Source organism: Strongylocentrotus purpuratus, unplaced genomic scaffold (genome assembly GCF_000002235.5).
Source record: "Strongylocentrotus purpuratus isolate Spur 01 unplaced genomic scaffold, Spur_5.0 spur5_scaffold_6, whole genome shotgun sequence".
In the NCBI taxonomy this organism is placed as follows: domain Eukaryota; kingdom Metazoa; phylum Echinodermata; class Echinoidea; order Camarodonta; family Strongylocentrotidae; genus Strongylocentrotus; species Strongylocentrotus purpuratus.
Window position 1 is genome coordinate 24,054,953 of NW_022145612.1, and position 21,486 is coordinate 24,076,438.

The following is a 21,486-nucleotide window of genomic DNA, read 5'->3' on the forward strand; positions in this document are numbered from 1 at the left end:
AGTTATACATGTACTACGATCGAGTTCACGATACAAAATGACAAAATAAGAATACACCCTCCTTTTATTTCTCATGAAAAAATGAGCCTACACCCCCTTTTATTTTTAGTGCTAATTAGGTGTGCATGGGCCAATCGTGGCCAGAAGAGGTAAAATCTTTCTTTTTTTAATGCTAAAATCATCATTCCTACTAGCTGATGATTAGCCAAAACCGAGTGCTGGATATATATGTTAAAGTAGTAGAATTTTGGTCGAAATTTTAACCTAAATTTCAACAACAAAAATACACTGTAACACTGATTCTTAGTACAGGCACATATGGTACAGTGTTTGCTACATATGAAGAATTTCATTGTCGGCCCACTTTGATCTCCCACCCCTCCCCTATTCTGAATTAGTAGAATGTGATAAATCAATTCACACTCAGTAGATATTGCAAAATTTGCAACAACACTATACGTACTCTTAATCTATTCAATCTTTCTGGCCTTTCTCTGTTTTTCTATGCAGCTTTATAAATATATAATCTTTTTATTTTACATGGGAAATCATGGGCTAAGCCCCCACCTCCCCACCTCCCCAACCCATGCACCCCATGCAACCCCACCGTAAGGCCGTATATACCCAGACGCACCTCCTGAGCTAAGCCCCCACGGCCGGCCACCTCCCGGCAAGAAGTCACATCTCCCTCATCTCCCTGCACCTCCCCCACCCCTACCCCACCGTACTCACCGGTACGTTACGGTACCCCTACCCCCTCCCTAAGTTAGTTTCAACTCCAGACCCTATCATTCGACACATAGATCTGCAGTCGAGACATAGACACGAGAACTTGAACTCCGAGAAGTAACTGTGTACCTATAGACTACTGCTTGCTGATAGAGTGATCATGTAACTTTGAAAAGGTGAGTATTAATATAGCCTGATTTCACTTTTTGTTTGGAGTTGAAATAATGAAAGTTTTGTGATAATACATCGCAATCAATGCGTGTTCTGTGTTCTAACGAGTCGTGGTTCGTTGGCGTTGCTAGGAGTCGGACGCCCCGCTGTACCGGTGGCGATACCCCTTTTTCCGGTGTTTGTTTCGCCCAAGCTGCTGGGGTCGGGATATATGGTGGAACGCCTCGCTTGAAGCCTCCATCGACCCCCATCGACTGCGCATTGACTCGCCTGTCATCATGTCAGCTGTCAGCGCAGCCCACTCAACTCGGCTCAAGTTTGACTTGACCACAAAGAGTTGGCCAGCTTGCTCACAATTGCTCTACTTTAGAGATTCTAGACCCAGGCATTTGGTGTATGGCAGAAATGAGATCAATGACGTTGCAAACTTACAAAGGCAAAGACAAAAGTTTGTGCATCTATTGATATTTAAAGGAAACCGCACCCCCAACTTCCAAGAAATAACTTTACTCATTTAATATGAGAGATTTATTATATTCTTGCCCATTAAACTACAAGATTCCCCACCAAAGTTTAAGTGTACTAGAGAGGTATAAAGCAAAAATAATGTACTGTTTCTTAGCATGACATTGGCATCGCCATTTACTTGATACGGCCTAAAAAAAAGATGTTGTAGATCTATTACTATTGCCCTTTCCGACCGACCCATAAATCTTGAAATCTATGGTCGGCTTTAAAAAAAAAAAAAAATGTTACTTTTTTTAGAGAAAAAAAGGTATTAAAGCAAAAAAATGAAAAATATCAGCCCAAAGAGGGGGAAGAAAAAAAAAGGGAAGAAAAAAAATGGTAAAAAAAAAATAAAATCAACCGACTGACCCATTTTTTGGCACCTAAACATTTTTTTTTGTAGGCCTAATGTGACGTACTACTGTATGTGAAGTCGTTTATCAAGTACCGTAAATGTATTCAAATTTATGGATGCTTCCTTCGGCCTTATCAGGCATGTTTTGGTGATGTTTGGTGATGTTTGGCATTACATTTACCTGCTATTATCCTTCGTACTACAATTGTCAGAACGCAAATTGCATATATTTGTTGGTGCTCTTTTGGGATGAAGGTTTCTCATAAATGAAATAGATTTGTCAACTGCTATTTAGAATGAATTAGTTACAATTGTTTCTCTGTTATATATTTTTCACCAAATATAATTTCTATCTTCCCAATTATGATTTTTTTCCTCATTGAAAAGTTAAAGGTTTTGTTATCAATTTAAAAGTATATCCAACTAAAGCTTGGTGCATGATACATATACAACTTTAGCTGGTAGGGCCTACTAACTAAAGTTACATAGAAATATATTTGCAAAGTTTTTCCAAGAATTGTGCCAATTAGTCTGATATTTTTACTTCTTCAACTTAATCATTGGGATACTTGACTGGGAAATGACCTCTAATTCCTTTTCTGGCGTATAATTTAGAATGTCCTGTTTTTGTTTATTGGCTACATTATTGTCAAGTGTTTTAAAGGAAGTTGTGCAATATCCTGAGCTGTCAATTATGTTTGTACACTATTAGTCTACCTATTGGTGTACATGTACCGTGGAGCCAATCATTTATTGGACTGAATTGTCTTGAAGGTAAGCATTATGTTACCTTTATTTTGTTGACTCTTTGTGGAAGCTATTTCAAACAGCATTTTTCCTATTCAATCATTTTGTATATTGCAAGTTATGTTCATGTAGTGTTTCCTGGTTGTGAAGTGTGTAGGATTGGCAATAGCTCGAGACTAGACAAACCGGCTCTGCCTCATACTTCCTGTTCTTTAGCATACCTTGTTCATTGTGTGTATAGCGTGTGTATAACTACACATCTGTGCAATATAAACAATCTTGCTCTTCAGTTTATGATATACCTGTCTTGTAAGTGTTTCTGATACTATGTATTTACGATCTTGTGAAGATTGTAACTCACCGGGCTGTAACTCACTAGAGCAACAAATAGAGATGTGTGTTGTGTGTTAATCTTTTATTTCATTTCAAATATCAAAGTCACCTCTTATTTAGGCTTCAGCAGTTGCACTTTGTTATCCTATTATTATGTTGTTTCTATTTCCCTCGATTTTTCACAAGATCATTATCAAGCCGAATATGAGCCATTGCAACATTCGCTGTCTGTCGTCACTTTGGTCGTATATATTTTTCATATTGTTTTACTGAATATAAGGGTGTGTCAGTGATTATGCAATGTGGATATATAAAAGTAAAAGATCATTTATGACAGTTGTGTGAATATAAAATTACAAGGTTATAAATGCCAAATTATATATTATTTAAAAAACTATGTCTTGTATTTTATCAGGTGGTGATCAAGCCAAACATGGCCGATGAGGAAGAAGAGTTAAAGATAAAGCAGTCCATCTACTCTGGCTCCACATTAATACCTGAACTCCCTCCTAAGGTGGTCAGGTTATTTGTCAGCTCAACATTTGTTGGTAAGAAGATATAATTATACTTTTGTTTGTTTATCATACTCCCTCAATCTTTCACTGACCAGTTTCTCTCATCTCTCTGCTTTGATGTAAACAAAGTTGATATCAAGGCAGCAGAATTTCTCAGTGCAGTGATTTTGTAGCTTTGTAAAAAAATTGGAGGTTATTCTAAATTTCAGAGGGGTTTTTTGCCGGCAAAGGCCCAAATCACTCTTACAGGTTTGCGCCCATTCCTTCTTTTTTTTTCATTGCACGCAAATCAAGCAAATATGTGGTAGCTCAGTTTATGGTATGAAATTACAGAATACTGGTAGAAGTGTTAAAAAAAGGACAATTTCTAGGGTGTTGTATCACTGGCAAGTTGTAGAAATATTCCTTGACAGCTACAGTTTCTATGTTACGTATATATGTCTGTAGGACACCTTTACTCAAAGACTAAATGCCTTTTCTACTTTCCTCAATACTCAGATGCTGAAGCAGAAAGGAATGTGCTGCTGAATGAAGTGTACCCCACCGTGTGGTGGTGGTGTAAGAATCATGATCTTGACTTCCAGCTGGTTGATATGCGGTGGGGTGTACGGGACGAAGCCTCAACTGACCATACCACCACCCAGATCTGTCTGAGGGAGATACAGAAGTGTCAGAATGTGTCTATGGGGCCAAACTTTCTGGTGAGAATCTTCTCTTCATATCTCATATTCTATTGTGTCATGACATAAGTACCTCACTTACTACCCCCCCCCCCCCACGTGGATGACCTCATGTACCTAGGACCTAGGACATAGTATAATTAGCCCCCCCCCCCCCCTGATATAGCTAACCTACAGGCAACGACTGTTGTAGAACAATTATCACAGTTTCTCTCATATTGAAACTCCACCCTACTAAAGAGCAGTTGTTCAAGCAAGGGGTAATTGTCCATTAAGGGTATTGCTCATATGCAGGTTCTTTATGTAGATGTCATAAGGTTAGTTGTGTGAGGGTTGTATGGTGTATTGATTAGGATAAGTGTGAGGTCATCTATCAAAGGATAGTTCTCCTGTAATCTATCTTTATTTCTATGCCTTTTTTGAAATATGCAGATATGTTAAGGATAACATTTGAATATGATAGTCATAGGTAATTGTAAAGTTATTATGTGTGGGAGTTGATTGTCATTAAATCTAGTATGTGATTGAATTGAATGTATTGATAATTTCCATTGTTTTCATCTGTCCTTTGTAATTGTACGTAGTTCATTCTGGGTCAGCGATATGGCTATCGTCCCATCCCAGCCACTATCCCTGCTAGCATGTATGGCATTCTCCATGAACACGTCACTGACGCGGATGACATCAAGCTTCTGTCGTCGTGGTATCTAAGGGATGATAACACAGTACCTCCTGTCTACGTTCTACAACCAATCATGGAGAACGTAAGGAAACAATGGTCAGCCATCTCTGAGCAGCTCATAGATATACTCCGGAAAGCGGCATCTGGGGCTGAGAACGCCGGACTGATTACTCCTGCTGAAAAACACACATTTTTTATGTCAGGTAAGGTATTAAAGTGAATTTGTCATGATGCTTGAAGTGACATAATTGCTTTCTGACCTAATCTTGCTTTTCAAAAAAGTTGAGGCAATTATATATTACTAATGATATCTCACCAATAATTAAAAGAAAATAAGTACAAAGACTCTTTCTCCTGCATTTTGTTCACTATTTAAATATATATTGTAGTTGGACCAGATACCTTGTGGGGAGATGAGAAGAAGAAGAAGAAGAAGAAGAGTAATGATATTGATTAAAAGAATAAAATAATAATAATTATTTGGATGATAATAATAATAACAACAACAACAATAATGATAATTGGATTCATACAGCGCCTTTTCATTATGGCATTTGTCTAGTAGTGTCCTATGTTAACAAAATGTAAACATTAGAACAATGATAACAGAATGCTCATCTCTTCATTTTCAGTGACTGAACAAGAAGTGAGAGAGGCACTTGATTCCAAGAATCCAGATGACCACTGTGTAGGGGTCTTAAGAACAATCACGGATCTAGAACAGAATCTTAGACAAGCCAATGCCAGCAAGTAAGTAGTAGAGTTTATGTATCATACCCTGAATAGGAAGGAGTCTTTTTGTATTAAAATTTTTAAAAATAGAGCTTGAGATGTGCATCTTATAAATATGGCAGTGCTATGAGGTTGAGCATAATAATTCCCTTTATTAACTAGTGTTGTAACATCACAGATATTTAACTCCTTTCAAAGATAAAGACCAGTTATGGTCATGTGATTGTATTGTGAAAGAAACGTTGTGGAATCGATCAGAAAAGGTTAATCATCTAGCATATAAGTATCGGTGTGTACTGCAAGGTTCGGGTATCCTCAAAATGATAAGAAATTTGGCCCAGTCTTCGTAAAGTTACAAGCAGTGACACAGAAAGATGTATATGGGACTACGCACACGTGCGCGACACATGCGTTTATCTCTCACAGGCCAATAGATAAACTGATTTACCAAATATATCAATTAGTAGGCGGTTTCCCGGCAAAATTTTTATCATCATGTATTAGTCGAAACATATTCTTTCACATGATTGGTAATAAGAGCTTCCATCTCATTTTTTTTAAATTGGGGCGTTTCCAATACTGGTCTTTACCTTTAACCGCTAGTCACAAACGGACGCTTTTTGGGGTTAAATAATTTAATTTTAATAATTTTATTTTATTTTATTTTTTTAATTTGTGTTTTAATTTGAAAATTAAATAAAAGAAATCACAATATTTACAAATGATTTACATAATTAGATACAAAAAAGAGACTTTACTGTCAAGCATGCTTTGAAACTGACTGGGTTTCACTTTGTTTATGAAGCTCATGAATCTAGTATGCAAAATCTTGCAACTGATTGTTATCGTGTATATTGTTGTACTGCAATTCAACATTCAACAGTCGGGGCTGACTTATTTATGATGACTATAATGTCAACAAAACTTGATTTATTAGCTTCATAAACAAAGTGAAACCCAGTCATTATTCCAATGCATGCCTGACAGTAAAGTCTCCGTTTTTGTTCAGTGATTTTTTTTTCTCATTATGTATATTATTTGTTGATAATGTGATATCTTTTGATTTGTAAATAACAAAAATAAAAAAAGGGGGAAAATGAGACCGTCCAATTGAAAAAGGATGGCGCCATGGACGGTCGGATACCAGACGGTTAAACGTTTGACCACAGCACTAATATTAACCTTGACAAGGCAGTTGATGTTATATTTCAATTCTGATGGGTTGATGTTTTGAATTTTCTTTTCAAAGATTCTGTGATTTGGATAGCAACAACAAGGTACAGGAGGATGGAAAGGCACTTCTTGAAGATCTCAAAGAGAAATATACAACAAAATGCTTGAAAGAGCAGAACATTCACCAGTTCAATGTCAAATGGTCTTCCAAGGGGATTGACCCCTCTCGTTCAGAGCACCGAACCTACCTCGATCAATTCTCAAATGCTGTAACTAACAGTACGATCAATCTCATCAAGCGTGCCGAGACCAAGTACACCCACTATGCACTCAGTAAAGACGATCTCTTCCTGGAAGTCTGTCATCATGCTGAGTTCTGCCATTCTAAGTGCATCAACTTTCACGGTTGCGAGGACATCATTCATTCCATCTTTGCGAAAATCAAAGATGAGATGTTCAGGAAGCCGATCGCGATCCACGGTCCATCTGGAAGCGGGAAGACGTCCATCATGGCCATGGTACAGGAGAATGCTCAGATGCACCTTGGTCGTCCTTGTGTGGTGGTATCCAGGTTTCTTGGTACCACGTCTCAAAGCTCAACCATCATCAACGTGATCCTCTCCATAGCGCAGCAGATCTGTGCTGCTTTTCAAATCCATGACAACAGTGAGCTTATCGAGAGGAGGCCGAAGGAATTGTTTCCCTACTTTCATTCCCTCCTGGAAAAAGTATCATCTACCTCTGATCGACATCTGATCATCATGCTTGATTCTCTGGATCAGCTTGAGAGTGCTCATAGTGCTCATAGGTAAATGTTTTCCTGTCTAGTCTTTTCATATTCTAATACCTTAGCAAACTTTTTTTTGGTATCATTATTGATGAATGTATTGAGTATAGCATCACTTTAGCAAACGCCATTCATAAATACTCAGATGTAGGCAGGTAAAGGCAAAGCTATTAATTGACAAAGTATAATATGTTGTGCCTATACTTGACAACATATACTACATGTGTATAAGTTTTTATATGAATTCAGAGGTTAAAGAAATACAACCTCCTACAAACCTACAACCTCCTACAAACCTACAACCAACCTTTTTGCAACCAATATAAGATCCAAGCTCTCTGCCACATTAATTCAAAAGATCTGCTTTAAGAGAAGTTTCATTTAAATTTGTTGGTTACATAGACCAAATCTTTTCTCTCCTTGACACTATTTTGTCAATTGTTTTAATAATTTTCCTGGTTTTTCTTGTTTCAGATGTTTGTGGCTACCGAGAAACCTACCTCCGAAAGTCAGTGTAGTTGTGTCCACTCTCCCTGACATGTATGGCATTCTCCCCAAGCTGAGGCAGTTGCTTGGCAATGAAGAATGTTTCCTGTCTGTGGAAGCTCTCTCAGAAGGGACTGGTGATGAGATCATGCATACGTGGATGCAGAGCACTGGACGAGCTGTGACAGAGGAACAGAAGAATATCCTCAAGAAAGGTGAATTTCTGTTTCCTTGATGCGATAAATGATGTGTGCTAGTCTTCTTGCTTTGAAGCAAGTGTCTTTTCTCTCTTTATTCTTCCAGATCATAACATGTTTGTAAAGAGATTTATTTTCAGATCTTCTGTATATTTATAAAGGATTGGAATAATGATAATAATGGGTTCTTGTATAGCGCTCATATCTGTCAGACTTGACACTCATGGCGCTCCGCAATTATTCCTGCCAGATACCCATTTACATCACCTGGGTCGAGTGTGGCAAATGTAGATTAATGTCTTGCCAAAGGACATTAGTTCTGCGGCAGGACTCGAACCGCAGACCTTGTGATCCACAGTCCGGTGACATATCCACTTGACCACGAAACCTCTGTAATACTGTCAACTGACAATCAGAAGGGTGCTAGCTATCTTAGAATGATATGAGTTTACACTGTTCTGGCACTCAGCACACAATATTTACAATTCAGAATCTATTTTAAACATGGTGTTCTCAAAGAATCTTTGTCTTTCCCTCTCCAGCTTTCCTGAAGTGCCCTCAGCCCCTGTTCCTGAAGCTCCTGTTTGAGGAAGCACGTCGCTGGAAGTCTTATACCAAGGTCAGGGAGGAGGACTTGGCTGTCACTGTCAGGGCGGCCATCTGGAAACTCTTTGAGAGGCTGGAGAGGCAGTTTGGATATAAGCTGGTTTCCCATGCTCTTGGCTATATAACTGCTGCTAGGTGAGTGTATAGAAAGATCCTGATTTCATTTTTTTTAAAAACATTTTAGCATATTTACCACAATCCCATAATTTGATGCCAGATTTGTAATTTATAATTCACATAAATAGAAAACTGAAAAGATGATTGGTACTATGAAATCGGAGAATAGCGTTGAAAAGAGCCATAACTAAAGCTTTTCGACTTGCACTCATCAGAGTAAAACGCAAGAATGAAACAGAAAGCTGAAATCGATCAATATAAACGAAAACTAAAAGGAACAAGGCACGAATATAACGAACACTGATTGGAAAAATAATTTAGATATGATCTTTGTCCATATTTTATATTTCTGTACTATAATTGAAATTATAAGATTGTACAGAATATGGTAATAATCAGATTTTCCTAACACTGAAAGAAAATTATGCAGCATCATAGATATATTGTATGTAGAAGTTAGTCAAAACAAATCAGTCTTATTATCTTTGCATCATGCTCAAAGATGGTTATATCCTTGTTACCATATTGTAGCTGAGTCTGCTGAGGAGACCTTTTTCTTCTTTTTCATCCACTAATGAATTTCATACCTTTTCTTGCATTCTTTTAAAATTTTGTAGGAGTGGATTATCGCATGCTGAGCTTGAAGACATTCTCTCTATCGACGATGAAGTGTTGGATGAGATATACCAGTACTGGTCCCCGGTGGATCCTACCACAGTACGGATTCCATCACTGCTCTGGACTCGTCTTAAATACGAGCTTGAGGAATACCTTGTTGAGAGACAGGCTGATGGAAGGGTTGTTATGGTCCTCTATCACAGGTAGGTCTAATTCCTCTTCTCCACAGAACAGGGGCCCGTTTCACAAAGCCTTTTTGCAATGACAAATCTGCTGATAACCAATCAGAAGCAAGGATTTCAGTAGCTTATAACAAAATCTGTCATTTGTCACTGATGACAAGTTTTGTGAAACGCCCCCCAGATTTGCACAAACTTATATTGTGAATTGGCCTGCATTACAGTCTATATTATCGAAGGGTGTGATTTCAGTGTTAGAGTCATTGAAAATCATCACACAATGTTGAACATGAGAGATTGGCCTGTCTTAGATTCTTGTACAGGACGACATAAGGTTATAAAATATCACCCGTTATAGGCAACTTTAGGGTGAATCGATCACACATTTGCCATTGTTATCAATTCCAGAGATGCCAACTGTTCCGTTTTTTCGCTATGAATACGGCAGTACGTTTTTTGTATGTTTTGTTACGTTTTTTTAATTTTTAAAATTTTTATTTTTTTATTTTTATTTATTTATTTATTTATTTTTTCATTTTTTTTAAAAATTTTTTTAGTGATGTTTTTCTTAATTTCTGATCATGGGCTTTGTGTCGTAAGTGTATTATGCACCTACATCTTCAAACGATGCACGCAGGATGGTGATACGGGCCCCAAACTGCGCACATTGCGAACAACCCACGTGTAATGTATGCACGTTGCGCTCCAATCCGGGTAGGTATACGTGGTACTGCCAGGTTTTTTAAGCTGCTCGATTGGGCGATATGTTAAGTTGAGAGATTTTTTCAAAAATACTGTTTTTTGTCCAAAAATACTGTTTTTTGCTCTTAAGAATACTTTTTTTTGTTGAAGAAGGTTGGCATCTCTGCAATTCACACTAAACATAACCAGGTTCTGTTGATAATCTCTCAAGAGCAAATTCTGCCATAATGAACACCAATAGCCATGATTTGTGTAATAACATCAGAAGACTATGAATGAGGATAAATAGAGGTGCAGACATCGTGTTATAGTTGAATGAGATTATGAAAATAACTGCATCTTTACTTTTTTTCTTCATACCAGACAATTCAAGGAAGCAGCCCTTGCCAGATACCTGAACGATCCCAAGGTAGCACGACAACACTACCAGGTTTTGGCCGATTTCTTCGAGGCTCGGTGGAGTGACAAACCAAAGGTAAGCAGATGAGCCGTTAATACTCTAGTAGTAGTAAAGATGGTGTATATAGTTTCCCTTTGCTTTGGTATTTTTCAATCTAACATACTAATGTTTCGTTAGGCTTCTATAAAAAAAAAGACGACCAATTTATTTATTCCTATATTAATTTTGAAATGTTGGAGAAAAATTGATGTCTCATAAAAATATTAATTATTTTGAACAAAGGATTAAAGAATTTTAGAAAAATGTGGAAACATGAACTTTTATTTATTGAGGAACACACCCATTCTTTATATAAGCCATAAATATGCAGTAAATAAATACGATAAAAATGAAGTAGAAATTCAATTCCATGTTACATTTTATTGCTTTAAATAAATTACATGCAGAGTATGGTGCATCAATCTTGAAGATCAAATATGTTATATCTTATTTTCTTTACTGTAGACCCTGGTGTTAACTCAGAGGAAGGAGACCCTGCAGGCGTATCGTAAAGTGGCCTCTCAGCCTCTCAGATTCGACAAGGAGTTTAATCAGAGGAAGATCAGTGAGCTCCCCTACAGTCTGCTCTTTGCAGAAGACATCCCCAGATTCGTTGAGGTACCCAGGAAATTCATACATTGTTCAAGGCTTCAAGTTCCACATTGAGTCGGAGAGAATGAGATTGATGGTGCACATAGGATGGACTAATAGATTTGTTCAGTTTCCAAATTGAAAATGCATATCATTTCATTTATCACCAATTTCATTATTGTAAATGTGGTCATCTACCCCTGTTCTAGTAAACTGTATTGGTTGAGTGTTTGTATAGAAGTATTAATATGTGTAAAACATAAAAACTCTACTTAAGACTTTTTTTGGCAAGGCTAGAGACTCTTCTTTATTTCCTCGCATTGTCCAGTGATTAGCTATTAAAGATGTTGCTTGTTTCTTTGTCCGATTCCAGAGCACACTTGGTAACTACGAGTTCATCCTGACATCCATGCTAGCCAACTCAACTCAGTATCTGATTGAGGAGTTGTCATGGGCCCTCACCTATCCTGACATCCTTGGACCTGAGATGTGCACTCAGCTTGGACTTCTACAAGACACACTACGGTGAGATATCTTGAAGCCTATTTGTACTAGTTTGGCCAGGAGGGATTAGACCACCCAGGTTGGTCACTGACAGGTGGCTATTTCATCAACTCAGCTCTCAATTAACATAAGAAAAAGAGGATCATGGGGGACCAATGGTCACCTATTAGGCATTGTTTTCTATATAGAGGGAACAAGTAGCTACAAGTAGTACAGTGGGGCTTTAATATCAAGCCCTACAAACATGTAGGACAGGATTTAAAACTTATTTTATGCATGTTTGAAGTCAAAGTGTTGACAAATTTATTTGTGTTACATGTACATTGGGTCTATGACATTAATTTTTGCAACGATTGTTCTAACTTTTACCAAATTCCCAACTTCAGCCCTGGACCGAACACTATACCTAACCCCACCCTAACAGGAAACCGAACCCTATATCTCTGACGAATTAACTATTCATCAAAACATTCAAAGAGCCATTTGAAGGTTGAAGTGTAAAGTACAGATGTAGTACTTGTGTATTCACTACTGAAATTATGTTTGAGAAATCAATTTATATAAACTTGTACTGATCCTGCTATTGATTCCCTCCAGACTGGCCAAGCCTACCCTTGAGTTCAAGAACAACACCCAACCCGTAGCCATTGAGCTTCTGGGGCGATTGAGCTACTTCGAGGAGCAGTATCCCGATGTGATTGGTCGAGTGATAGCGGGATGCAAGACGTGGTGTCAGGATACAAATCGGTTACTTCTCATCCCTCAGATGAGCTTCTTCCCAACCCCTGGAGGCCCAATGCGCACTACTCTCATCGGACATCTAGGTAGGATATTGTTTTTATTTTATTCTTGCTTTTAATAGCAACCACCGGCATAGGCAAACTCCCTGTCAGTAAAGACCACATTCTTTTCCTCCTTGATAACTATAAGAAAAACAGCATTTACATAATGACCTCCTGCTTTTAAAGACTGCTTGTTGTCTCCCAGGAATGCTGTTAATGTAAAGGTTTCACTGTTCCTAAATTTCAACCCATACACAAAGACAAATGCAAGCTATTCTATTTTCCAATATGAGCTGGACCATAGATGGAATGGCATATTTTTGAAAGAAAAAAGCCGACCGTAGATTTCAAGATTTTGGGGTCTGTATGAAGTTTAATATCCTATTTTGATGTAATACATTTTCAGTGTTTCAAACATAGAATTACCTGCTTTTTGTTTGCTCTAAGTACTATTTTTCTTCCTTTTTTCTAGGTAACATCTGTGATCTGTCAATAAGCAACGATGGCAGCTACCTTGCAACATCAGACACAGAGGGGGCTGTTTACATCTGGGAGCTAGGCTTAGATGAGTTGCTCTTCTTTATGAGAGATCCTCAAGATGGTTGGTATTCACTTCTTTAGATGTACCCCAGTTGGCTAGAAAGCATTGATTCTCTCTGGTAATTTAGTGATGTGATGTGTATTGTCAAAGGCAAACATTTTCAGGATATTTGTCATCATTGGACATTGTTTTATGAATTTAATCAACATTTTGTCACCTGGTCTGAATGATTGAATGCTGTGAGTGTTATAGGGATGCTTAGCTAAATCCAGGGTCATATAAGTAGTTTTGTAGGCAACTTGAGCATCCCTTTAAATAGGAAAATTATGGGTGTTTGTTACAACCGCCATTATTATTTATTAAGGGAGAAAAGAATGGTGGTCTTTGATTGGAAAGACATTATGTCACCAATAAATATGCATCAATTCATCAAGATTTGAGTATGGTTGTGATACTATGGATGACATACACACACCAAAAAAGATTCTATTTGCTGCTTTTGCGCCAGAGATTTATTCAACTGGCATTCAGAATGCCGCCAGAATCCATTGTTCTGTTAATCCCCATTTCGGCTGCAAGCTAAAATGTGGTACTTAAAGCTCCCTGCTTCCAGAATGGTGTCGATATGGGTATTCTGGAATGCTCCCGGAATGGGCCATCGAAACAAAGGCGAGATCGGCAACCAATGCTAATTTTTATTGTAAATGTTTCTTTTTTATGTATTAGGCAATCCTGTCACTCATGTAACCTTCTCACATGACAATCGCTTGTTTGTGGGATACATCAAGGAGTCTGGAGTCATTCAGGTCTGGAACATGCAGAGTGGTGATCCTGCCTCAAGGATTGTGACTGTCAATGAGACTGCGGATCTGGACAAGAGAGGAGATGATCACCAGGCTTGCATCATTGTGCCCAAGAGTTCTGAGACCGTGGTGTTTGGTACTGCAAAGGAAGTGAAGGTAATCTTAAAAAAAAAACAATTGATGATTCCTTTGCTTCTTCCTGTATTTCAGAGTTGTCTGTCTGTCGACTTTATATTATTATCATGATATTTCAAAAAATGTAAAGTGGGATGAATGTGAGACTTGGTTTAAATATATAGAGGTGTTGTGGTCTAGTGGATAAGTCACTCGACTGCAGATCACAAGGTACAGGTTCAAGTCCTGCCATGGCACTAATGCCCTTTGGCAAGATGTATCTACATATCTGCCACTCACCACCAGGTGTAAATGGGTACCTGATATGCTTGAGCGCTAGCTACTTTGGCAGCTTGGCTACAACCAGGGTAATATGTGTATAAAGCGCTGTGAGCGTCAGAGCCTGGCGGAAACCGGCGCTATATAAATATCCATATTATTATCATTTTATCACTTTAGGTAGATGCGTGTAAGCATTTTGCACAATTGTCTTTATAGTTATAACACCATTTCTAAAAAGAATTTCTAACACAGTACTAATATTCCTTAGCATGGGGAGATAAACTAGTATGATTTGGAGGCAATTTGGGGGCTTTTAGCACTTCAGTTTGTATGCTGTTTATCGGCTTTGTTATTCAGTATTTAGGTATTAACCGTTTTCCTTTTATCCATTATTTTCAGATATACCATATCCAGTCTGGTGCCTTGCAGCGCACTATCAATGTAACCAGTGGTGAGATCAAGGGACTTTGTTTGTCCTCGAATGACCAGTACCTACACATCATAACACAGAATGGTCACTTCATCACTCATAGCATGACAACCTTTGACCTGCTCTATGACCTCTGCCCTCATGAAGGTCAAGTGAACTGTTTTACCAACACAGAGTCTGGAAGTGTAGGAATGGGATACGCAGATGGCACATTTGTAAGTTTCTCCTGTGGTCTTATTATCCCCAAGCTGTACCTGCTTGCATCCTATATCTTGGTTATGATTATTCTGTTCGCTTAAATATTCTTTTGTAATGCTTTGGATTTCAAAAGGAAGTTATTGAGAGGGCAGTTGATGTTTTCTAGAGAAAATGATGCTTGCAGAAGTTCACTAAAAGATAGCTGGAACAATAAAAATCATAAATTTATTCACTAATCTTTGTTAACAAAAGTACACAGTGTGTGCCGGCAAGCACTGAATCCAATGACCGGGGTAATAGTATATCTGTAAAGCACTAAGAGACATTGTGTTAAGCGCTATATAAAAGTGGATTATTATTATTATTACCGGTACACTAACATGAAAGTTATAAAGGAATTTTACAAATGAACCACATTTTAAGAAGTCCTGTTTATATTCTACAGAGGTAAAAAATGTATATGTATCCTGAATTTCATGTTTAAAGTACAGACAATGTGATAATGTGTTCTATGCTTCCAATTATTTTATTCAAATATTTCTGTTCATTGGATTTATGATCATTTCTTTGTAGTGCTTAATTCAGCCAGATGAGAACAAGAACAGCAAGGGGACTGTAGCATTGACAGAAAATGTTTCAGAACAAAAGTCAATAGCTTGTGTGTGCATCAAAGAAGACCTGAACCTGTTGATAGTAGCAGCTGACAAGAACATCTATGTCTGGGACTATGTGAAGAAGTGCTTGCAGAGCACGTTACAAGGTAGACTTAACATTATATATTCAAACAAATCCATTCATTCTTCATGGTCTAAAGCCAAAATTATTACATTTGATGCAGTATGGACCTAAATGGATTATGAGTACTTTCAAAGCAAAATAAATTTCTATATCAGATAGGATATCTCTTTAAAGGTACTATGTCCCTTTTGCAGCCAACCTCAAATTCTGTAGAACTTTGCAGGAATTATGAATATGTCATGTATGTCCTATCTGTGAAATTTAAACGTTAGCAGTGTCCTCATATTCAAATTATGCAAGGAAACCCGTTTACTTGCTAGACTTCACTGTCAGACACTATTGAGTGACTGACTGGCATTTTTTCTTCTTTGGTAATAACATACATGAAAAGATTTGAAGAGGGTACATGAGCATTTGTCTACATCAATAACCCACTTCTTGTGATGGCCAAGATTAAACTGATTGAATCTTTGCGCAGCATAAAACGTATGACCATTCGGTACTGAATTGTCTGAAAATCAAGACTATTACTTTTGGGCTCTATAGCCCTAAAGTCGATTTGACAACTAATAGTTGTTATTTTCCCACTTGAAGACATTTTCAAGCCCCACCCTTTTTAGGGAAGTTCTAAATTAGGATTATCTTTCAAATGCAGTTGGAATTTACCTTTTTCATTTTTTTGGCCTGCAAATGGGACATAGTACCTTTAGTTCATCCTTTTTCTTAAGTCAAACTTTTTAAATGTTATTGCTTACTATTTATTGTAAAAGAAACAGGACTTGTTATATTAGTTATAATGTTGTTTCAAGGTATATGCATGGTTGGAAGTTCTGTAGGTATCCAAAGTTTGCCTCTAATGAGATCATCAAGCCAACAAGGGAGTTGTTTGATTTGATTTGATTTGATTTGATTTGATTTGATTTGATTTGATTTGATGTGATTTGATTTATTTTCCACTCAAATATCCACGAATGAAATGACATATATAAACCGTACAATAATACAATATATAATAGAGCAAATGAATTATACTAGTAACAAAATACTGACAAGTATGTTCGTAATGTATGTGGTATGGTCAGGTCTCTGTGTTTGCCTACAAACTGAATCAGCAGACCCTGATTCGAAGTCTTTTTAGGACATTAAAGGTCGGTCAGCAGACAAAAAATAATCATATCTGATTTGATATACATCTGTATGAACCAAAGTTACACACACCTAAAAGGAGACACATTTGAATGTTCATCCAAGCTATGAATTGACTTGTATTTACATTGTGCTTTACATTTAAATATTGTGTGTGTGTATTATTTTGTTTGGGGGGGGGGGTGGGTTGCTCTGTTGCATCTGAACTTCTTAAATCCTGGACTCTACGAAATTCAGGTTTGCCAGATTATCCAGATATACATCTCTCATACCTTTATCCTACCATGTACATGTTTCAGGTCATGAAGAGTGTGTGGAGAGCATTGAGGTAGCTACTGATGGCAGTCTTCTTGTATCTGGAGGTTATGATGACATCATCATAGTGTGGGACTTGATCAGTGGGACCGAGGTTCGAGTCTTGGATGGTCAACAGAGTGACATCTCCCTCCTCAGACGGCACAAGAATCAACTTGCATCTGCCTCCTTCAGCACCCCATACATCAAACTGTGGGACATCTCCCCTCAATACTTGTCACAGCACCACCACAAGTTTGTCGACAAGAAAGATATGGCAGCAATAACCAAAGATCTCCGGTATGTTGTCCACCAGCAGTTCCCAGAGAAACCCTTGATCAGCATCTGGGAGAGTGATGCCAAGAAAAGCGTGCATGTGAAGACAGGGGAAGATGAAAGCAGCAGAATCACTTGCTTTACAGCAACTGACATTGCCCGAACTGCCATTGTAGGATGCTCAGATGGACGTGTAGTCATCGCCGATCTGAGCCTGAAGAAGGTCTTGAATGTCCTTCCAGGTGACAAGAATGCTGTTGCTGCCATAGCAGTCCGCCAAGATGAACGATACATAGCAGTTGCATATGCAAACAATACAGTCTGCGTTATAAACATTCAATCTCTTAAGACTCAGCGGCAGTTCAACCTTGATGTCAAAGGCAACATCTCCAATCTCTGCCTCACCCTGATGGACATTCTGGTGGTGGCGAGTGATGCAGGGCTGGTGTACGTGAAGCTGTCTTCGTCCAGTGATCTTGTGAAGCTGGAAGGGAATCAGAGTCCTATTAATTGTCTAGGAGTAAGTCCTGATGAACACCATGTGGCCTGTGGAATGGAAGGTGCCAATGCGTTAGTCTGGGACCTTCAGATGACCAGAGTAGATTTGCAGATCAGGGTATATAATTCAAAAATATCTCTTACCTGTAATTTTTTTCTTAATTAACTTTCACCCAATCATGAACTAACCAATTGTAACTCTTTCTTTTTAACAGAGAGGAACTGTCCTTGTCCTAATGATTTTATAACATTTAGCTATTGAAAGAAAATATAAGTGGGCTTGGTACATTTTTTTCTCAAAATATTATAGTACTCATGTTTTTAAGAGAAGATGCCACCTAAATCTAGTTGAGTATCATGGATAGAATCACAAATTTGAAAAATCTACTGTGGCGTGACTCTGATACTCTGAAATCTTCAAATCATCTTGAGCATCTTTGTGAGTATGCATTTTTAATTGATTTTAATTTATTTGGTGATGTTTGTTCTCTCACTTTCCCCAATTTTAGGCCAAGTCTGTCCAGCACCTTTGCTTCACCAAGGACAATGAATATCTGGCAACGACTTCAAATGACAAGGTGGGTAAATCTAAATGTCTCATATGAATACTTGATGAGGTAATCCCTGAAGCATCTTTTCCAAGCTATACTGGGATGGGATGTGTTGTGACAGCAGGTGAAGGTGCAGACAACAAAAAGGTGTACAATTTCTATATACAGTAAAACAGTGACATGCAAGTAAAAAATGAATGCTGCTATATGGTTTACAGCATTCTGGAACCTACAGGAGGTTCCAACCTTCTGATGACAGGGAAGGCTGTCATATGGAAAGCAGCAACTGCAGTTTGCTGGTAATTGATTCCAGATGCGAATAGTCCGGGGGTAAAATGAGTACTTGTAGGAGTCTATTGTTGCCTCAGGAACAGAGATCTTGAGTGTGTGGTCTCTTCTCCTGATGCATGTAGCTTTGGTTATGAGGTGAGGAAGACAAATACCGAAGTTCCTGAACTTAAACCAGTTGTTGTATAAAATCAGGAAACACCCTCAAAGCCATTTGCATCCCAATCAATGTAAATTTAATGACTTATGCATTGTTTTAGAATCAATGTTGACTGGAGACTGAGGACAATGAGACCTTGCTTGCATTTGGCATGTCATTTGTAAGGAAACATTGACAACATTTTGAGGAAAACTTGGCATCAGTACATTTTCTCTGATGGATCATTTGTCCCATAATTTTTTATGTCATTTTTTCCCCCTTTTATTCACAGTGATTCCATTCTTTAATTCCCAATCACAAACCTACCTGCCTGTGCTCCATTTAAGAGCTTGTAATATTCTAGATGTAAATGAATTATAGGAGTTGAGAGTTGACAAATCTGACCTCTTTACCTCATTTTATCATTCTTTTCATTCAATACAGAAAGTCTTCCTGTGGCGACGTAGCAACGGGAACCAGCTCCTTGAGATCTACATCTACTCCAACATGTCCTGTCTTGCAGCTATAGAGGGCGCTCTGATTGGAACCACACAGATCGGTCAAGTGGTTGCCATGGAAATCAAGGATCGGAAAAAGCAAGCGTTGAAGAGGCAGAAGTCCATGACATGTGCCGTACTGTAAGCAGTTGAGTTCTGAATGAAAATAAAGGCTTAAATTTGTCATGCACCTCCAAATATTTTGTTACCATCATTCATAACTTGATTGTTAAAGTTTATTTTGAGTTCTGAGAAACTGGCCTAAAGTTATCCTGAATCGTCCATCATGCTGTAGTGTTGTTGGAACCAGCAACTGACTAATTAAAATGTGCTAGACATCACATTTCTCTGGAATGCACAAATCACACCTGCACAGGTGAGACTTTTTGTAAGTCATGTGGTTGTGACTTCTACTATGATTTCCTTTTCTTTCTTTGCCATAATTAAACTTTTTTCAGGTATAACTTATCTTTAGTCTTTAATCCTTTAAGAATAAATTTTGTCTTTACCAGAACTCAAAATTACCTGTAACTAGTCAAAAGGCGTTGGGAAAAGAGGCCTTGAAAATTGTAGAATCAATTGTTGAGAACACACTGATTCAGCACAAATTTGCAGTTTTTGAGATAAGATATTACTTTGGTGTCATAGGTTTGCATGTTATTGTAAACCTATTGTAACATGTTTGTAATCATACTAAATATGTGAATAAATTATGAGTGTGTCTGTGTGTGTGCTTTCCTCGTGGGCTGAATAAATGCATGCTTATATTTATCAGTACTGCCAAATTTATCACAGGGTGTTTTGGATTACCGGTAAATCATTTTGACAAGATATGTTGACTTTTATCACACAGCTTATATAATATATTTATAATGTATTTATAAAGTTATAAGAGTAATTTTGTATGTAATCATGATTATGCAATGACTTTATACTGGTGTAAGCTTAATGAATAACTCCTGGTTCATATATTTTTGTGAGAGCTGATCAAGGAGTTACAACACTGCCAGTTAGTGCCTACTGCCATTGCAATATAACAGCCATGTTCTTTCAGAGGTAAAATTTCAAATGCATTTGACATTCCAAGTCGGGACTAATAGATGTTTTTCAAATATGTGCACATGTACAGGACAGTCAAGAATAAAAGAGTCCATTCTTGTATGTAGACAGGGTTTCCCCAGTACATAACAAATTAGTTTATCATATATACCAAGTGTTGAGGACACCAGGAAGAGAAGTCCAAAGGATAAACTTGTGACAGGAGTGCCAGTAAGGATAATAAATATGTTGGTGAATTGTTTCAGTATTGGTCCTTACCAGACCCTACCCCTAGGGATGCTGACTCACTTACTATTCCATCCTTTCACAAACATATTTTCTGCCGAGAACATTACATAGATGGAATGTGACAGATAGTCATCAAAACATATTGAGCTGAGGCCAGTTTCTCGAAACTGTCATAAGTCTAAGTTCGTGGACATCCCATAGAAATGTGTGTTAATTCTATAACACACGTTTCAATAGGATTTCTAAGAAGTTAGACTTATGACGGTTTCGAGAAACGGCCCCCTGTATGCCATCATACAAAAACAGACTCCAAGTTCAAGTTACTGCCTTTTTTTGAGCTGTTTTTAATAGCAATAAGCAATACAATTAGCCTTTTTTTTCCTGCTAAATGTTTCGGGAAAACATATGTAGGCTGCTGTGTATAGAAGTTTCACATGGATGCAGTTTAAGAGAACTGTTTTCAATATAGCAAACGACTAGTCATCTACCATGGTATTAGGTTAAATTTGATTTGGCTGTGAATCTGTGATAATCATAGAGTTTTCTTTCAATATATGTATCACAGAGATAATGACCGAGTTGTCTTGTAATAAACCTCTTATACATTCCCAGTATTGCAGATGATCTTATTGAGTTTCGAAGCCTTATACATTCTTTATGCAAGGTATGCACCCCTTATTGAAAATTCTGTTGACATATTTATTTCCTTTTGATAGGGTTTAAAACTACACACATTAGTTTTGGTCAACATCACCAAACTAATCATAAGGAG

General features: G+C 37.7%; 1 protein-coding gene across 2 annotated transcripts; it reads left to right on the forward strand.

Annotated features, from left to right (window-relative positions):
• Positions 1 to 822: 822 nt before the first annotated feature.
• LOC115918273 (NACHT domain- and WD repeat-containing protein 1-like) lies at positions 823 to 19,594 on the forward strand. Of its 2 annotated transcripts, none has more exons than XM_030972170.1 (20): positions 823 to 905; positions 3,258 to 3,390; positions 3,856 to 4,058; positions 4,622 to 4,922; positions 5,352 to 5,469; positions 6,701 to 7,432; positions 7,886 to 8,112; positions 8,637 to 8,835; positions 9,435 to 9,638; positions 10,680 to 10,791; positions 11,221 to 11,373; positions 11,720 to 11,871; positions 12,448 to 12,674; positions 13,105 to 13,233; positions 13,900 to 14,132; positions 14,772 to 15,017; positions 15,574 to 15,760; positions 17,184 to 18,070; positions 18,462 to 18,530; positions 19,375 to 19,594. In XM_030972170.1, the coding sequence occupies exons 2-20, from the start codon at positions 3,276 to 3,278 to the stop codon at positions 19,570 to 19,572; spliced, it is 4,692 nt and encodes a 1,563-aa protein (XP_030828030.1). In that variant the 5' UTR covers positions 823 to 905; positions 3,258 to 3,275; the 3' UTR covers positions 19,573 to 19,594. The 2 variants fall into 2 exon arrangements, with proteins under 2 accessions (XP_030828030.1, XP_030828031.1); XM_030972171.1 differs by lacking the exon at positions 823 to 905 and adding an exon at positions 2,489 to 2,536.
• The last annotated feature ends 1,892 nt before the right edge of the window (positions 19,595 to 21,486 follow it).

Excerpts from the sequence above, each read along its gene's own strand:
- LOC115918273 (XM_030972170.1), top strand. The coding sequence starts at position 3,276 with ATGGCCGATGAGGAAGAAGAGTTAAAGATAAAGCAGTCCATCTACTCT. Across the intron at positions 8,836-9,434 it reads GGCTATATAACTGCTGCTAG|GAGTGGATTATCGCATGCTG; the intron begins GTGAGTGTATAG and ends AAAATTTTGTAG. Across the intron at positions 11,872-12,447 it reads CTTCTACAAGACACACTACG|ACTGGCCAAGCCTACCCTTG; the intron begins GTGAGATATCTT and ends GATTCCCTCCAG.